This window comes from Panthera uncia, assembly GCF_023721935.1.
Source record: "Panthera uncia isolate 11264 chromosome D3 unlocalized genomic scaffold, Puncia_PCG_1.0 HiC_scaffold_8, whole genome shotgun sequence".
NCBI classification, from domain to species: domain Eukaryota; kingdom Metazoa; phylum Chordata; class Mammalia; order Carnivora; family Felidae; genus Panthera; species Panthera uncia.
In genome coordinates this window covers 74,759,898-74,774,283 of record NW_026057586.1, presented here as the reverse complement: position 1 = coordinate 74,774,283, position 14,386 = coordinate 74,759,898, and the positions used below count along the sequence as shown (strand labels likewise).

General features: G+C 37.9%; 1 protein-coding gene across 2 annotated transcripts in view; it reads right to left on the bottom strand.

Moving 5' to 3' along the window:
• SPPL3 (signal peptide peptidase like 3) overlaps positions 1 to 14,386 on the bottom strand; it is a 152,192-nt gene that overhangs the window by 60,746 nt on the left and 77,060 nt on the right. The window contains exon 2 of one of the 2 annotated variants that reach the window (XM_049619225.1): positions 2,540 to 2,617. In XM_049619225.1, coding sequence (XP_049475182.1) covers positions 2,540 to 2,617 — 78 coding nt within the window. Of the gene's footprint in view, positions 1 to 2,539; positions 2,618 to 14,386 lie in introns of those variants that run through there. The other variant, XM_049619226.1, reaches the window with a different exon arrangement.

Genomic DNA, 14,386 nt, shown 5'->3' with positions numbered 1-14,386 from the left:
CAGGTGCCCCAAGACATTTATACTTTGAAAGACAGTATGAAGAAAATGAAAAGGCAAACCAGAGACCGGGAGGAAACATTTGCAAATCCTACGACTGACAGAGAACTTGTATCCAGAATATTTAAAGAACTGTTACAATTCAGTATAACAAAAATAACCCAATTTAAAAATGGCCAAAGATCTGAATAGACATTTCACCAAAGAAGAAAAGTACGTGGCCAATAAGCACATGAAAAGATGCCCAACATCTTTTCAACATTTTAATTGGAATTATTGGGGAAATGCAATCAAAGCCACAATGAGGTATCATTTCACACCCAAGTACTAAAACAGTCATAATAAAAGTAAAATAATGGACAGCTCCTGGTCATGATCTCACTGTTGGTGTGTTCGTGCCCTGCGCTGGGCTCTGTGCTAACAATTCAGAGCCTGGAGTCTGCTTCGGATTCTGTGTCTCTCTCTCTCTCAAAAAAAATCAACATAAAAAAATAATAAAAAATAAAAGTACAATAATGGGTAATAAAAAACCCTCCAATCTGCTACTGAACTGTATACTTCAAAATGGTTAAGATAGTAAATTGTTATGTATATTTTATCACAATGAAAAAAATTTTTAAGCCCTTACCAATACTTAAAACAAAAGTAGTGAACAAAGTAGGAAAAAACAGAAACAATCTTTTCCCACAAAGAAAAGCCCAACTTTAGATGGCTTTACTGGTGAGTTCTATCAAATACACAAAGAAGAAATAACAAAATTTTGCACAATCTTTTCCAGGAAACAGAAGAAAACACTTTCAAACTTATTCAGTGAGGTCAATTTATTTATTTTTATTTTTGAGGTCAATTTAAATATGTAATTAAAGGCATCATGATTTACTTTTTGCAGAAATGCATTGAAGTATAAAAGACATAAGGTATTGGACCAGAAGCATCAGGAGCTGGGTTCCAATCCAGAGTCTGTTACCAACTAGTTGTGTAATCTTTGTCAAGTTACTTCGTCTTGTTGGGCTTCAGTTTCCCTATTTGTAAAATACGAAGGTTGACTGGAGAAATCCTTTCCATCTATATGATGTAATTCCATGGTATACTTATTACATAGAATTTTATTTAAAATTTGTCCAATTGTATAATTGCTATCACCATTCTGGAAAACAATATGGCAATATGTATGTAGTAATAGCCAGCTCATACTCTCTGGCAAAGTATTTCAACTTTCAGATATTTGACTTAAGGATATAATTCAACCAGCCACAGAACACATCAAAATAAAAAGATGGTCACTTTAACCATCTACATGTCCAACAATAGTAGAATAAGAGTAGTAACACAAAGAAATATCAAATTACTAAAAATTAGTATGAAGAAGATCAAGGAAAATATTTTTTGTTATGTAAAAATAGTCAGAATATAAATGAGTTAAATTACGAAAACGTACACCGTATATAAATACACGCCAAACAAAAAGTCATTTCTACTGATGAAAGTTAAGTATTCAAATTTTGAGTCTAAAAGATTTTGGTTTTAATTACAAAGTTTTTTGAAATATTGATACATGATATACTCAAAGAGAAAAAATCAGAAACTCATCCAAAGGACAGATAACAAAATATCAAGATTATGTTGATAAGGTTCTAAATTGCTCTGGCTTGATTAAGGCTTTCTCAGAGTGGTTGTGAACCTAGGGCTCTCGGCAGAAATCTCAATGATTAAAACTTTCATCAGCTGATTCTGGAATTATCAATGTATTTTATTTGTTCTACCCAGTATTGCGATAAAGCCTGGAGGTCTGATTTTACCAAGTACTCATTCAAATCCAGATATAATAACTGGACAGTTCAAAATTCTTATGCCTGATTATTTATCAGTCACCCCCTTTCAAGTTCTCAATTTAAAAATTATCATCCAGCCTCCATTTGTAAATATATAAGCCACAAGACATCTGTGTTACATAACCACTAAAGCTCCTCCCTCAAGTAAGGAGTGTGAAAAGAAGGGAGTATCTAGCTTCCTGACTTTCCTTTGTATTCCTACGGCTGCCTGCTTAGGACAGGAATTTCAAGAGGATCCAGTCTCAGCATTTCCAAGGTCAGTAGACAGAATACTTGGGGAATGATACTGGGCACGATCCTAATAACAGTAGGCTGAACCATATGAAATCTTGGCAATTGCTCCATGTGACTCAACCTAAGTCAATGCCTTTGCATTAAGAAAAACTTGCTGTTCCCTTTGAGACTGTAGAATCGTTGTCAAGGCTTCTCTCCTTGATCTTTTCAATGAGTACACTTATGGGAGTCATTACTTTCAGAACCAGAATTTAAGCAATTTTAAATTTTAATTTTCAAGCAATATTTACATGTTTGCATTAAAATGAAGTGTTTTACCAGCAGCCAACCAAAGAATAAATTTCAGAATTATCCCGCTCTAACTCGATTCTTGTCAAAGTCACGTTTCCCTTCACAGAGCAGCAAGTTTTCACACTTCCCGCACAATGCTGCCTCCACCTCCAACTGAAATTTGTCCCATCCTGAGAGCATCTTACCTGAAACTACCATAGACTATAAGTAGAATGGAAATCAGAAATGTAGACACTTGACTGGAATCCACCAGGGAATAGGCCCTAGAGAAATGAGAAAAAAAAAAAAAAAGTTAAATCACATGGCAGCAAGTCCTCATGGAGTTTACAGTATGGTGGAGTTCGATCTCACTAAGTTTCATTATTGTCTTTAAGTTTAAAAAAAAAAAAAAAGGTGTAAATTAGCATTAACAAAATAACATAACTAAAATGAGACCTGCTAGTTTAACATAAAGAATACATGTGTAGGTTCACAGCTATTATTAGTTAACACTCATAGGATGTTAAATGACATCAATGTAAAAATCCCACCTCCGTATACCACATGATGCTTACAACATCCACTCCCAATTTAAGATATGCCAAGATATCTACCATTACCGTACCAAAGATAAAGCCTCAGTGATTATCATATGGTACCAAAATCAAAACTATGTATACCAAAAGGTATACAACCAGGAAGTCGTACTCCCATCTAGTTCCCCCCAGGTCCTCTTTAGATAACCACTTTTACTGGTTTCTTGTATAGCGTTCTAGAACATATAGTATCAACACATATTATTTCTCACCATTTCTCACACAAAAGATTAACACTCGTACTCCCCCCACCCTCCTTTTACAACATAACCCAGAGATCTTCCTATATCAGTATGTGCAGAGTTTCTCTTCTTTATTTTTATTTTCTTTAAACATCTACATAGATTTCTATTGTGTAGACACACTGAAAAACAGTTTTTGTTTTTAAAAAAAATTCCTTTTAGATGGACACTGTGGTTGTTTCCAAAAATTCTGTTACCCACAATTGTGTAATAAAGAGCCTTATAAATTGTACCTGCAACGCACACATGAAATGACACGTCTGTGCAGAACAAAGGTCCTAAAAGTGAGACTGCTGGATCACAGAGGAAATGTACTTGCAATTTGGATAGATGTTGCCAAACTGCCCTCCAGAGAAGTTCTATCATTTTGCATTCTCACCAGTAACAGATTAGGGTTCCTCTTTTCCAAAGCCTTGTCAACAGTGAATGTTGTATAATTTTTGACTTTTTACCAATCTGAAACATGAAAATTGGTATCTCGATATGGTTTTCATTTGCATTAATTTTCTGATGTAATTAAAATTTAAAATTGATTAAAAGTGAGCTTAAGCGGCTTTTCACATGATTAAAGGCTAGTATAAGCATTGTTAAAAGAACTTAAACATTTTTTCCAACTCCAGAGCTATAAAAAACAAAGGGAGGCTTTTTTTTTTTTTTTTTTTTCCTTTTAAGAAACCTTTCTTTTGCTGGTGTATTACTTGGATGACTTGGCTTTTTCATATCCTGTGTATTCTGAAGCACATTGTCATTACCTAAAAGGTAGATTAGAGTCTAAACTTCCCAAACTCAGTGTCTTAAGATCTCATACTACTGTATATTCCTTTTGCTACATCTCTCACATCAATGGAGGCCCTCCAGAGACTCATCACTGAAGACTTCTAGAAGTCTGGGGTTCAACTGTTATTAAACCAGCTCTTGTCTTCCACACATCCTCTGGGCTGTGTTCTTGTCTGTGTGGCTGACCATCTTGTAGTCACTGACTTTCTTCAGTCTTTTTCAAGGCAAGGGTTTGACCATATGCAAAATACCTTCTGAAGAGGCTGAGCAGGTCGACCAGCCAATAAGCCTGCTACCCACTGTAGAACGAAACACGGCATTTCAGGAAATGGTTTCTTCTAGCCTGAACAGTTTTATTTTCCAAATCTATACAAGAAAATCTGGTAAAAGCTGACTCCAAATCTAGTCCACAATTTATAATAAAACTTTTTTTTTGTTTATTTTATTGGGGGGGGGGCAGGAGGGGCAGAGAGAGAGAGGGAGTGAGAGAGAGTCCCAAGCAGGTTCCAAGTTGTCAGTGCGGAGCCCGATATGGGGCTCTACCTCACCAACCATGAGATCATGACCTGAGCCGAAATCAAGAATCGGACACTGAACCTACTGAGCCACCCAGGCACCCCTATAATAAAACTTTTTGAAATGTCATATATTTTCAACTCAAATTATCATTATGGAAGTTTTACAAAAAGCTTTTTTTTTTTAAAAATAATAATTATTTATTTTTGAGAGAAAAAGAGTGTGCGTGCATGCAAGCAGGGTAGGGGCAGAGAGAAAGGGGTACACGGTATCTGAAGTGCGCTCTGTGCTATCAGTGGGGCTGACACGCGGGGCTCAGACTCACGACTGTTAAGGTGATGCCCCGAGCCGAAGTCAACCCTTAACCGACTAAGCCCCCCAAGTGCCCTGGAAGTTTTACAAAAAGCTTTTTAACACAAAGAATTTATTATGCAGAATATGGTTTAAAATTAATTTTAGCCAATTTTAGCATTTTAAAAATAGTATCAATTTTATTTTTCAAAAATTACAAAAATAATTCATGTTCATTGTAAAAATCCAAATAACAGGTAAGAAGCAAAAGTACCAGTGCCGTGCCCCTCCCCCTTGTCCACATGCCCATTCCCTAGGAGCAGACGCTGTTTACAATTTGGTATGTGTATCCTTCCACATCAAGTGTGTATGCAGAATGTATACACACCATAAAAACGGATACACACTTCGTGTCCTTCTGTAACTTGGCTCTTTTTTCAAACTCAACTATGTAACAGGGGCTATTCTTTTCTACTGCCTTAATTTATTGGCCTTTTGCTATAAAATTAAGACATGGAAAACCTGATAATTTAAACTGTACTCTTTCTTTTTTTAAGAGAAATCACCTAGGTTCAATAAACACAACTTTTAACCATTTACACATTGTCTAAAAATTCTCATTTCTGAGTTATTAACAACAGCATACCACACTTTTTCACCTCACTTGACCTCCTGAATTAGGAGGGTATAGTTTGTCGTTTCTAACCTCAACAGAAACACATGGGGATGCCTCCGCCTATGCTGTTCTTTTTCGTCAATTTAAGATTTAGTGAAGACAGGAATGTTTCCATTGCCCTTTTTTCAAAGGCAACCATGGAATCCCACAGGTAAAGATAACATCCACATCATGATACTGAACAGTCAAATATCCTGTGAAAAATATTAGGAAGAGCTGCATCTTTACTCTCGCCGATGCACCCTAGCTCCTGTCTTGGGGTGCCTGGATGGCTCAGTCCGTTAAGCCTCTGACTTCGGCTCAGGTCATGATCTCGCAGTTCATGAGTTCGAGCCCCACGTCTGGCTCTGTGCTGACAGCATAGAGCCTGGAGCCTGCTTCGGATTCTGTGTCTCCCTCTCTCTCTCTCTCTCTCTGCCCCTCCTCCTTTCACCACCCCCCCACACTCTGTCGGTCTCTCTCGCAAAAATAAAACATTAAAAATTTAAAAACAATTCTTGTCTAGCCTAGAGCCTATCAAAAACATTGATATTATACATACTATTACATTTAAAATGTGTATGGAAATCATTTTTGCAAAATAACATCTGCTTAAGAAATGTGAACATGCTAGCACATTTTGTCACTAACACTGAACATGTTAGAACATCCTGCTATCCTAAGACAACTTGACAATGAAGTTTTTCTTTTTCCACATTCACCAGAAAACCTTCTGCTACTTACAATCTCTAAGTTTAGGGACTTCTTGGCATAGATACATTATGCGCTACGCATCATTTAAGTTTATTTCTTTTCTTTTTTTTTTTAATTTAAAAAAAAATTTTTTTTCAACGTTTTTTATTTATTTTTGGGACAGAGAGAGACAGAGCATGAACGGGGGAGGGGCAGAGAGAGAGGGAGACACAGAATCGGAAACAGGCTCCAGGCTCCGAGCCATCAGCCCAGAGCCTGACGCGGGGCTCGAACTCACGGACCACGAGATCGTGACCTGGCTGAAGTCGGACGCTTAACCGACTGCGCCACCCAGGCGCCCCTTAAGTTTATTTCATTAGAGGTTGCCCGTGTCAAGTTTACGTTGAAACATGTACATTTTACTATTAAGTCTTTAAAAAGCCCTGAAGACAGAAAGCACCTATTTAGCTGATGATAAGCCCAGGATGGACATAGAAACATAAGTTCTCCCTCTCATACCAGCTGTGTTAGCCAATAAATAATCTGCTGGATCATGTAGCTTAATCAATACAAAGAGATAATAAGATAATTACAAAAATAGCAAAGTAAAGAATAAACGGAACGGGAACTCAAATACAGAACTGCACTGTCCAATATAGCAGCCACTAGCACTAAAATGGCCACTTAGCCACCAGCCACATGTGGCAATTTAAATTTAAATGAAATTAAAAATTTGGTTCATTGGTTACACTAGTTGAATTTCAAGTATCCAATAGTTGATGACTACTCTACTGAATGGCCAGATAAAGAACATTTCCATCAATGTAGAAAGTTCTAATGACTGCTCTGATGTATACTTGTATAGGAAGACGCCCCTGTTATAGTTCAAAATTGGGCTTCTGGGATTTTCTTGGTGGTAAGAGCAACATCTAACGTTTTACTGAGCGCTTAATTTTCACAACCATTCTATGACATTAAGTCCTACACGTATGCAACCCCTTATTCAAAAAAATACCTTGAGGATAGATGTGTTGCAGAAAACCCCCTCACTGGGGTCTAGAGCAGCAAGTACCCTATAATCAAATATTAATATTTCTGTAGTGAAACATGAATAACCACACTAAATAAGATAAATAAAGATTAGAAACCGCTTCATCAGCTTGGGTCAGGTTTTGCTTCCATGTGAATTACAGAAAAACTCTGGGTTTTCAGAATTTGAGGTTTGGAAACTGTGGACCTGTGTGATTGTCACCATTGAGCTGAGGAGCCGGGTGCAGTTCTGAACATAGGCAGACTTACTCCACCATCTCTCAAACTGACTTGATCATCTGATGACAAACTTGGGAGTCAGGAAGCTCCAGTTTCTATCTTTAATTATTCTATAACTAGCCATTTGATCTTCCGTAGGCAAGCTTTCTACATTTTCCTGGTCTCTATAAAATCCTCTTTTGGCCTAGACAAACTTGAAGGCCCAGCTAATTTTTATTTTCAAGACTCTAGGTTTTTATACTGTGTTTTTCCTCCAAAAATGATAAATATTACCATATAAATATGTTTGGCCGATCACTGGCATGTTTATAGGCAAATTAGCTGACAAAGGCAGCACTGTTTCCAGACTACTGAAAACTGTTATTAAATTTTTTTACATTGGAGTATAGTTGACACACAAGATTACATTAGTTTCAGGTGTACAACATAGGGATTCCCCAAGTTTATACATTATGCTGTGTTCACCACAAGTGTAGCTACCATCTGTTACCATACAACTATTATAATATCCTTGATAATATTCCTTAAGCTGTGCCTTTTATTCCCGTGACTTAACTCATTCCATAACTGGTTGGTTTAATCAACCAAGGGAAAATTCTTCTCTTGAGTCATTTTTTACAAAAACTGGCCAGCTCTAGGGTCTAACCCACAGCTCTTTTCTTTCATTATCAAACAGATTGTTTAATAAAGGTTTTCACTGCTGATAACGATAGGGAGAAGAGGGCCTCATCCATACCTCTATTATTCTCTTTGCCCGCAAAGAGAAGTAAAGAATCAGAAACACTTCACAAGTATGCGAAGACCCAAGAATTTTACCGCAGAGACTGGGGTCTGGGCTTCTGGGGTATGACCAGAGTAGGGCAGGCAGAGGGAAAGGTATTCCAGGGAAAAAGGGTAGGTAGTCTGGCCAATTCTAGGAAAGCAAAGCCCACAATCTTATTTCACAGTCTCTTCCTATCCCACACTTCAGGCTCTCCCACAGCCAAAAGCAGATGTGTATCATCTCTCAGGACCTTCTCCTAGTGAGGTGTCTTTTCCCGAGACTCAATGCACATTAAAGACAGGAACTTACTCTACAGACTGAAACAAAGGAACTACTACTGAAATGCAAAAAGAAACTAAATACATGCCTTTCAGATAGGCCAAAATCAGGTTGGCCAAATGTACTGAAGACAGACTCAGGAGACTTTGCCAAGTGATGTATTAGCACAGGTTAGCTGTTGAGATATTTTACATGGTCATTACAAAACCCCCTAATTCTTTTACCATATTCCCCCAAACCTTAATAGAGACAGGAAGCTACCAGAAAGTTCTCTCATATACAGTAAGATTATATTCTACACCCTAAGATTTTTAGAACCATGCTGGATTTTATTTAGCAATTGCTCTACAGTCAAACATCTATTTCTAGCTGCTTTACCAGCAAGTGCTTATAACACATATCCTGCTAAAAATCATGCCAAACTGAGACACAGAGAGTACTGTTCTATAATGTGTTCTATGTGTCAGCCTTCCAGCTATACAATGAAAGCATTCTTGTCCACCCAACAAACCAAGCAACTAATATTCCAACCTAGCACTGTCTGGTGCCCTAGACTGGCACTTTGCAAACTTTCTGGTCTTGAAACTATTTACACAAGGAAGACCCCTTAGAGCTTTTGTTCCTATGGGTAACAGCTGCTGGAAATTAAAACTGAGAAAAAATGAAAACGTTTACTAACTCATTTAAATGTAACAAAACCATTACACATGAGCATAATTTTTTTTTAAAGGAAAAAGAACTATTTTCCAAAACAAAAAAGAATTTAGTGAGACAAGGGGCATTCTCTTACATTTCTACACACCTCTTTAATGTCTGGCTTAAACAGAAGACAACCAGATTCTCATATCTGCTTCTGCATTCAGTCTGTTGCCATATGTTGCTTTAGTTGAACACTATGAAGGCTATGGAGAAGGAAATCTGGCCTGACGCATATGGGTAGCTGGAAAAGGGAGGGGTATTATAATAACATTTTTAGGTAACTGAGGAGACTCTTCTTTAATGCTACACTGCACTTCAGCAAGTGGTCATTTCTTAAAGGTTATTTTCAATGTGAAATCTGAAACCGTATCAGTAAAGTTTTTTAAAAAATATATTATGTTAAAATCCAAAGGATTATGCTACACTTTGAATGGATCCTTTACCCATGAATGATTCTGTAACATCATGCACTGGTCATCTGGAAAATATTGGTTCACTGAGTTATGCAGCTTTTCCAGATGTGGTCACATTTCATTACACAGTATCTGAAAAACCACATTTGTTAACATCATTCCTGAGACTAATGATAAGTTTTCCAAAATTCTAATTTTCACTTAAAAGTTAAATTGTATCACTGGTAAACAGTGTGGAGGTTCCTCAAAAAATTAAAAATAGATCGACCCTATGACCCAGCAATAGCACGGCTAGGAATTTACCCAAGGGATACAGGAGTGCTGATGCATAGGGGCACTTGTACCCCAATGTTTATAGCAGCACTTTCAACAATAGCCAAATTATGGAAAGAGCCTAAATGTCCATCGACTGATAAATGGATAAAGAAATTGTGGTTTATATACACAATGGAGTACTACGTGGCAATGAGAAAGAATGAAATATGGCCTTTTGTAGCAACGTGGATGGAACTGGAGAGTGTTCTGCTAAGTGAAATAAGTCATAGAGAGAAAGACAGATACCATATGTTTTCACTCTTATGTGGATCCTGAGAAACTTAACAGAAGACCATGGGGGGGGGGGGAAGAGGGAGAAGGGAAAAAAAAAAAAAGAGGTTAGAGAGGGAGGGAGCCAAAACATAAGAGACTCTTAAAAACTGAGAACAAACTGAGGGTTGACGGGGGTGGGAGTGAGGGGAGGGTGGGTGATGAGTATTGAGGAGGGCACCTGTTGGGATGAGTACTGGGTGTTGTATGGAAACCAATTTGACAATAAATTTCACATTTAAAAAATAAAAAATAAATAAATAATCTCTAATCACTGAGAACTAATACTCTAAAAACAAACAAACCAAAAAACCCAAATTGTATTACTGGCAAAACGACAGGGCTCACTTCATTAATTTTTGAGAAATTGCCAAACATCAAAGCGTGAATAACTCTAGTTTGTCCACTAGTCATTCTTCAAGTAAAAATAGTATTCCAAGAAAAAAGTAGCTAGTTCAGCTACCATCTCAAATGACTGCACAAGTATTTTTTCAAGAAAACCAGGTACCTTAGTATACAGCATACATGCTTGAGAACTTTCTATTTTATTATTTAAAAATGTGTTCTTAAGGATTGAGATTTAACAACAGTAATTTTCACTGCTTCACCCTAAGGGAAACTGTTTTTTTGTTTTTAAACAAACACAAAACAAAACAGTGTAGTGTGTGAGGGGCACGTGGGTGGCTCAGTCGGTTGAGCATCCAACTTCGGCTTGAGTCATGATCTCACAGCCTGTGAGTTCAAGCTCCACATTGAGCTGGCTGCTGTCAGTGCAAAGCCTGCTTCAGATCTTCTGTCCCCCTCTCTCTGTCCCTCCCCAACTTGCACTTTCTCAAAAATAAATAAACATTAAAAAAATTATTTATTTATTTATTTATTTATTTATTTATTTATTTTGAGAGAGAGAGAGAGAGAGACAGAGTAAGAGCAGGGGAGGGGCAGAGAGAGAGAGGGAGAGAAAGCAGGCTCCACACCATCGGTATGGAGCCCCAATGCGGGGCTTGAACCCACAAACCACGAGATCATGACCTGAGCTGAAACCAAGAATCAGAGGTTTAACCGACTGAGCCACCAAGGTGTCCCCCAAAATAAAAATAAATAAATGAACGGTGTGTGCACAGTGATGAAGAACATTATGATTACTAGTACAGTTTGGTGCCACTGCCTTGATTCATGTCGCACAGCAGAGTTTTTTGTTGTTGTTGTTTTTTTTTTGTATTTTTTTTAACGTTTATTTATTTTTGAGACAGAGAGAGACAGAGCATGAACGGGGAAGGGTCAGAGAGAAAGGGAGACACAGAATCTGAAACAGGCTCCAGGCTGTAAGCTGTCAGCACAGAGCCCGACGCGGGGCTTGAACTCACGGACCGTGAGATCATGACCTGAGCCGAAGTCGGCCGCTTAACCGACTGAGCCACCCAAGCGCCCCAGAGTTTTTTGGTTTTTTTACCCACCACTGCTTTTCACCATAAGGAAAAAATGTCAAAATGAAAAAGACAAGGAAAAAATATCAAAATGAAAAAGACAAATAACTTTAATGGTAGCCCCCCTAAAAGGGTCTGAGGAACCCTGAGGGATTCGTGGGCCACACTTTGAGAACAGCTGCCTTATACACTTACCCACAGGTCCTGGCTATACAAATTCCTAGCATTTTCTCATATGAACTTCTAAAATCACAAAACACCAAGAAGTAGTTAAAATTATTTTGCTATGCAAGATTTTTGGCTTTAAATAGGAATGCACAACATGACTTACATTCCAGGCCTCAGCAATACTAGCTTTCCCTTTAAGGTAGAGTATGTTCAAAGAGGATTTCATTTGTATTTTTATCTAAAATATCTGACATTATAGTATCCACAATTCCCTTCCACATTTTTCCATTATTTTAAGGAAAAAAACCAAATATGTATCCTACACTTAATAATGGAATAGACAATCTTATTAAAATTTTAATAAATTAATCTTTATGTCCAAGATACAAAGATAGTCACTTAAGAAAGTGACGATCTAGTAAGAAAGACACATCATACAACGTGACAGAATGTAATATTCTAATAGAGAAATAAAGTGCTATGGGAGGTGCTATGGGTTGCCACGTACTGGAGGGGGCAAACTATGGCCTACTGCTATTCCAGTAAACACAGCCAAGCTCATTCATTCAGGTATCGTTTATGGCTGCTCTGGTGCTTCACTGGCAGAGCAGTAGAGTTGTGACAGTCTCCACATGGCTCACATAGCCCAGAATATTTACTAACTGGTCCTATATGGAAAAAGCTTGCTCACCCTTATTGTATATTGTTGTTACTGAATAAGGCCACCCAGCTAAGAGGGCCAACGAATGTTGAAATACATCCTACCCTTCCCTCCCGGAGGATGCAGCAGGACTTCAGGCACAAAGCTTGATGAGCAGAACCTTGAGTCCTACAGGATGGATGCAGCCACCTGGTGGGAGGGACACCCTTTCTTTTCACAAAGGTGACAATTTTTGAGCCAAGCCCATCTGGTCAGGGAGGCACTATTTCCTGTTTTGCACAAAGAGGGGTGTGCGTGCATGTGTGTGTGTGTGTGTGTGTGTGTGTGTGTGTGTGTGTGTAGTCTAGCAAGAGTCACGAACATCTCTGAGTCATACCATGAATATGGGTGGATTTCCAATATCAAAATATTTTTGGATTAGAAATGAAGAATTTTCATTCTTCCTGTCTCTTCATTAGCACCAAATACTTTATGGAAAAAAACATATATGAGATGCACCATGTTACTACTTTATTTTATCCAGCTAGCACGGTGAAAAATTATTTCCATCAGAGATGCAAAATCTGAGGACTGAGCATATTCCTATGAAAGAAAGGTATTAGTCTCTAAGGCAGTAAAGATGATCTGTAGTCATTTTGTTTTCAGACACATTTTATTGCCTACAATAGGTAAGAGAGGATTTACAGGGTTCCAGTGAAACAGAAAGAGGACCCCACACTGAAGGATTCCATGGTAAGATGCTTCCATTCTTTCCTATGAATTACTCTTTTAGACAGATCCTCATATTACAATTTCAAAAGCATGTGCATTTTTTGGTGATTTGAGCACACACCCAGCAACATAATTGTGACTCCTGTGTTAAAACACCAGCAGCCAGAAATAGCCCTGTACTGGCTGTAACATACATTTTTAAGGCAAGGGAAAAACCTAGGCAACTGGTTTTCTCAAAGTAGACAGAAACAAGCTGGAATAAAGTGGTTTATGCATTTTCATTTGACCAAGGGACTCATTTTCAAAAAAGAAAATTATAATGCAGCTTTTGAAGACATTTTTGTATCACTAGCCAAGCCAAGACTGCTTTAGAACTTGAACTAAATAAATTTCCTTAAAAACTTACAAAAATTTGTGTTAACATGCTGGTCAAGATTTCATAAAGAAATCTTCATAAAGAAACTTTCATAAAGAAACTGCTCCTGAATGTCTAAATACTTTCTCAGGATATGTGCCCACAAAACTTAGAAAGGCCTATGTATATACCCCAAACAACTGAAAGCAGGGACTCGAGAGATACTTGTACGCATGTTCACAGCAACACAATTCACAACAGCCTAAAGGTGGAAGCAACCAAAGTGTCCATCAGTGAATGAATGGATACACAAAATGTGGTGTATGCATACAACTGAGTATTACTCAGCCTTAAAAAAGGAAGGAAATGCTGATATGTGCTACAACACAGATGAACTCTGGAAACATTACGTTAAGTGAAATAAGTCCAACAGAAAAGGACAAATAGTGTTTGATTCCACTCACATGAGGGCCCTAGAACAGGTAATTTCATAGAGAAAGTCAAATAGAGGTTACCAGGACTAGAAGGAGGTGAAATGGGGAATTCTTATTTAATGGGTACAGAATTCTGTTTGGGATGATGAAAAGGTCCAGAAACGGACAGAGGTGATGGTTGCCCAACCTATGTAAGTGGACTTAATGCCACTGAACTGTACACTTACAAATGGTTAAACTGGGGGCGCCTGGGTGGCTCAGTTGTTAAGTGTCTGACTCTTGATTTCATTCAGGTCATCATCTCATGGTTCTTGAGTCTGAACCCCACGTCGGGCTCTGCGCTGACAGCCTGGCATTCTCTCTCTCCCACTGTCTCTACCCCTCCCCTGCTCATGCTTGCTCTCTCAAAATAAATAAACTTCTAAAAAGTTAGCAGTTTAGCTTTTATGTTTACATTTATTTTACAGTAAAATTAAAAAAAAAAGAAGGGGATTTTTTTAACACTGTTCTTAAAAACATTCA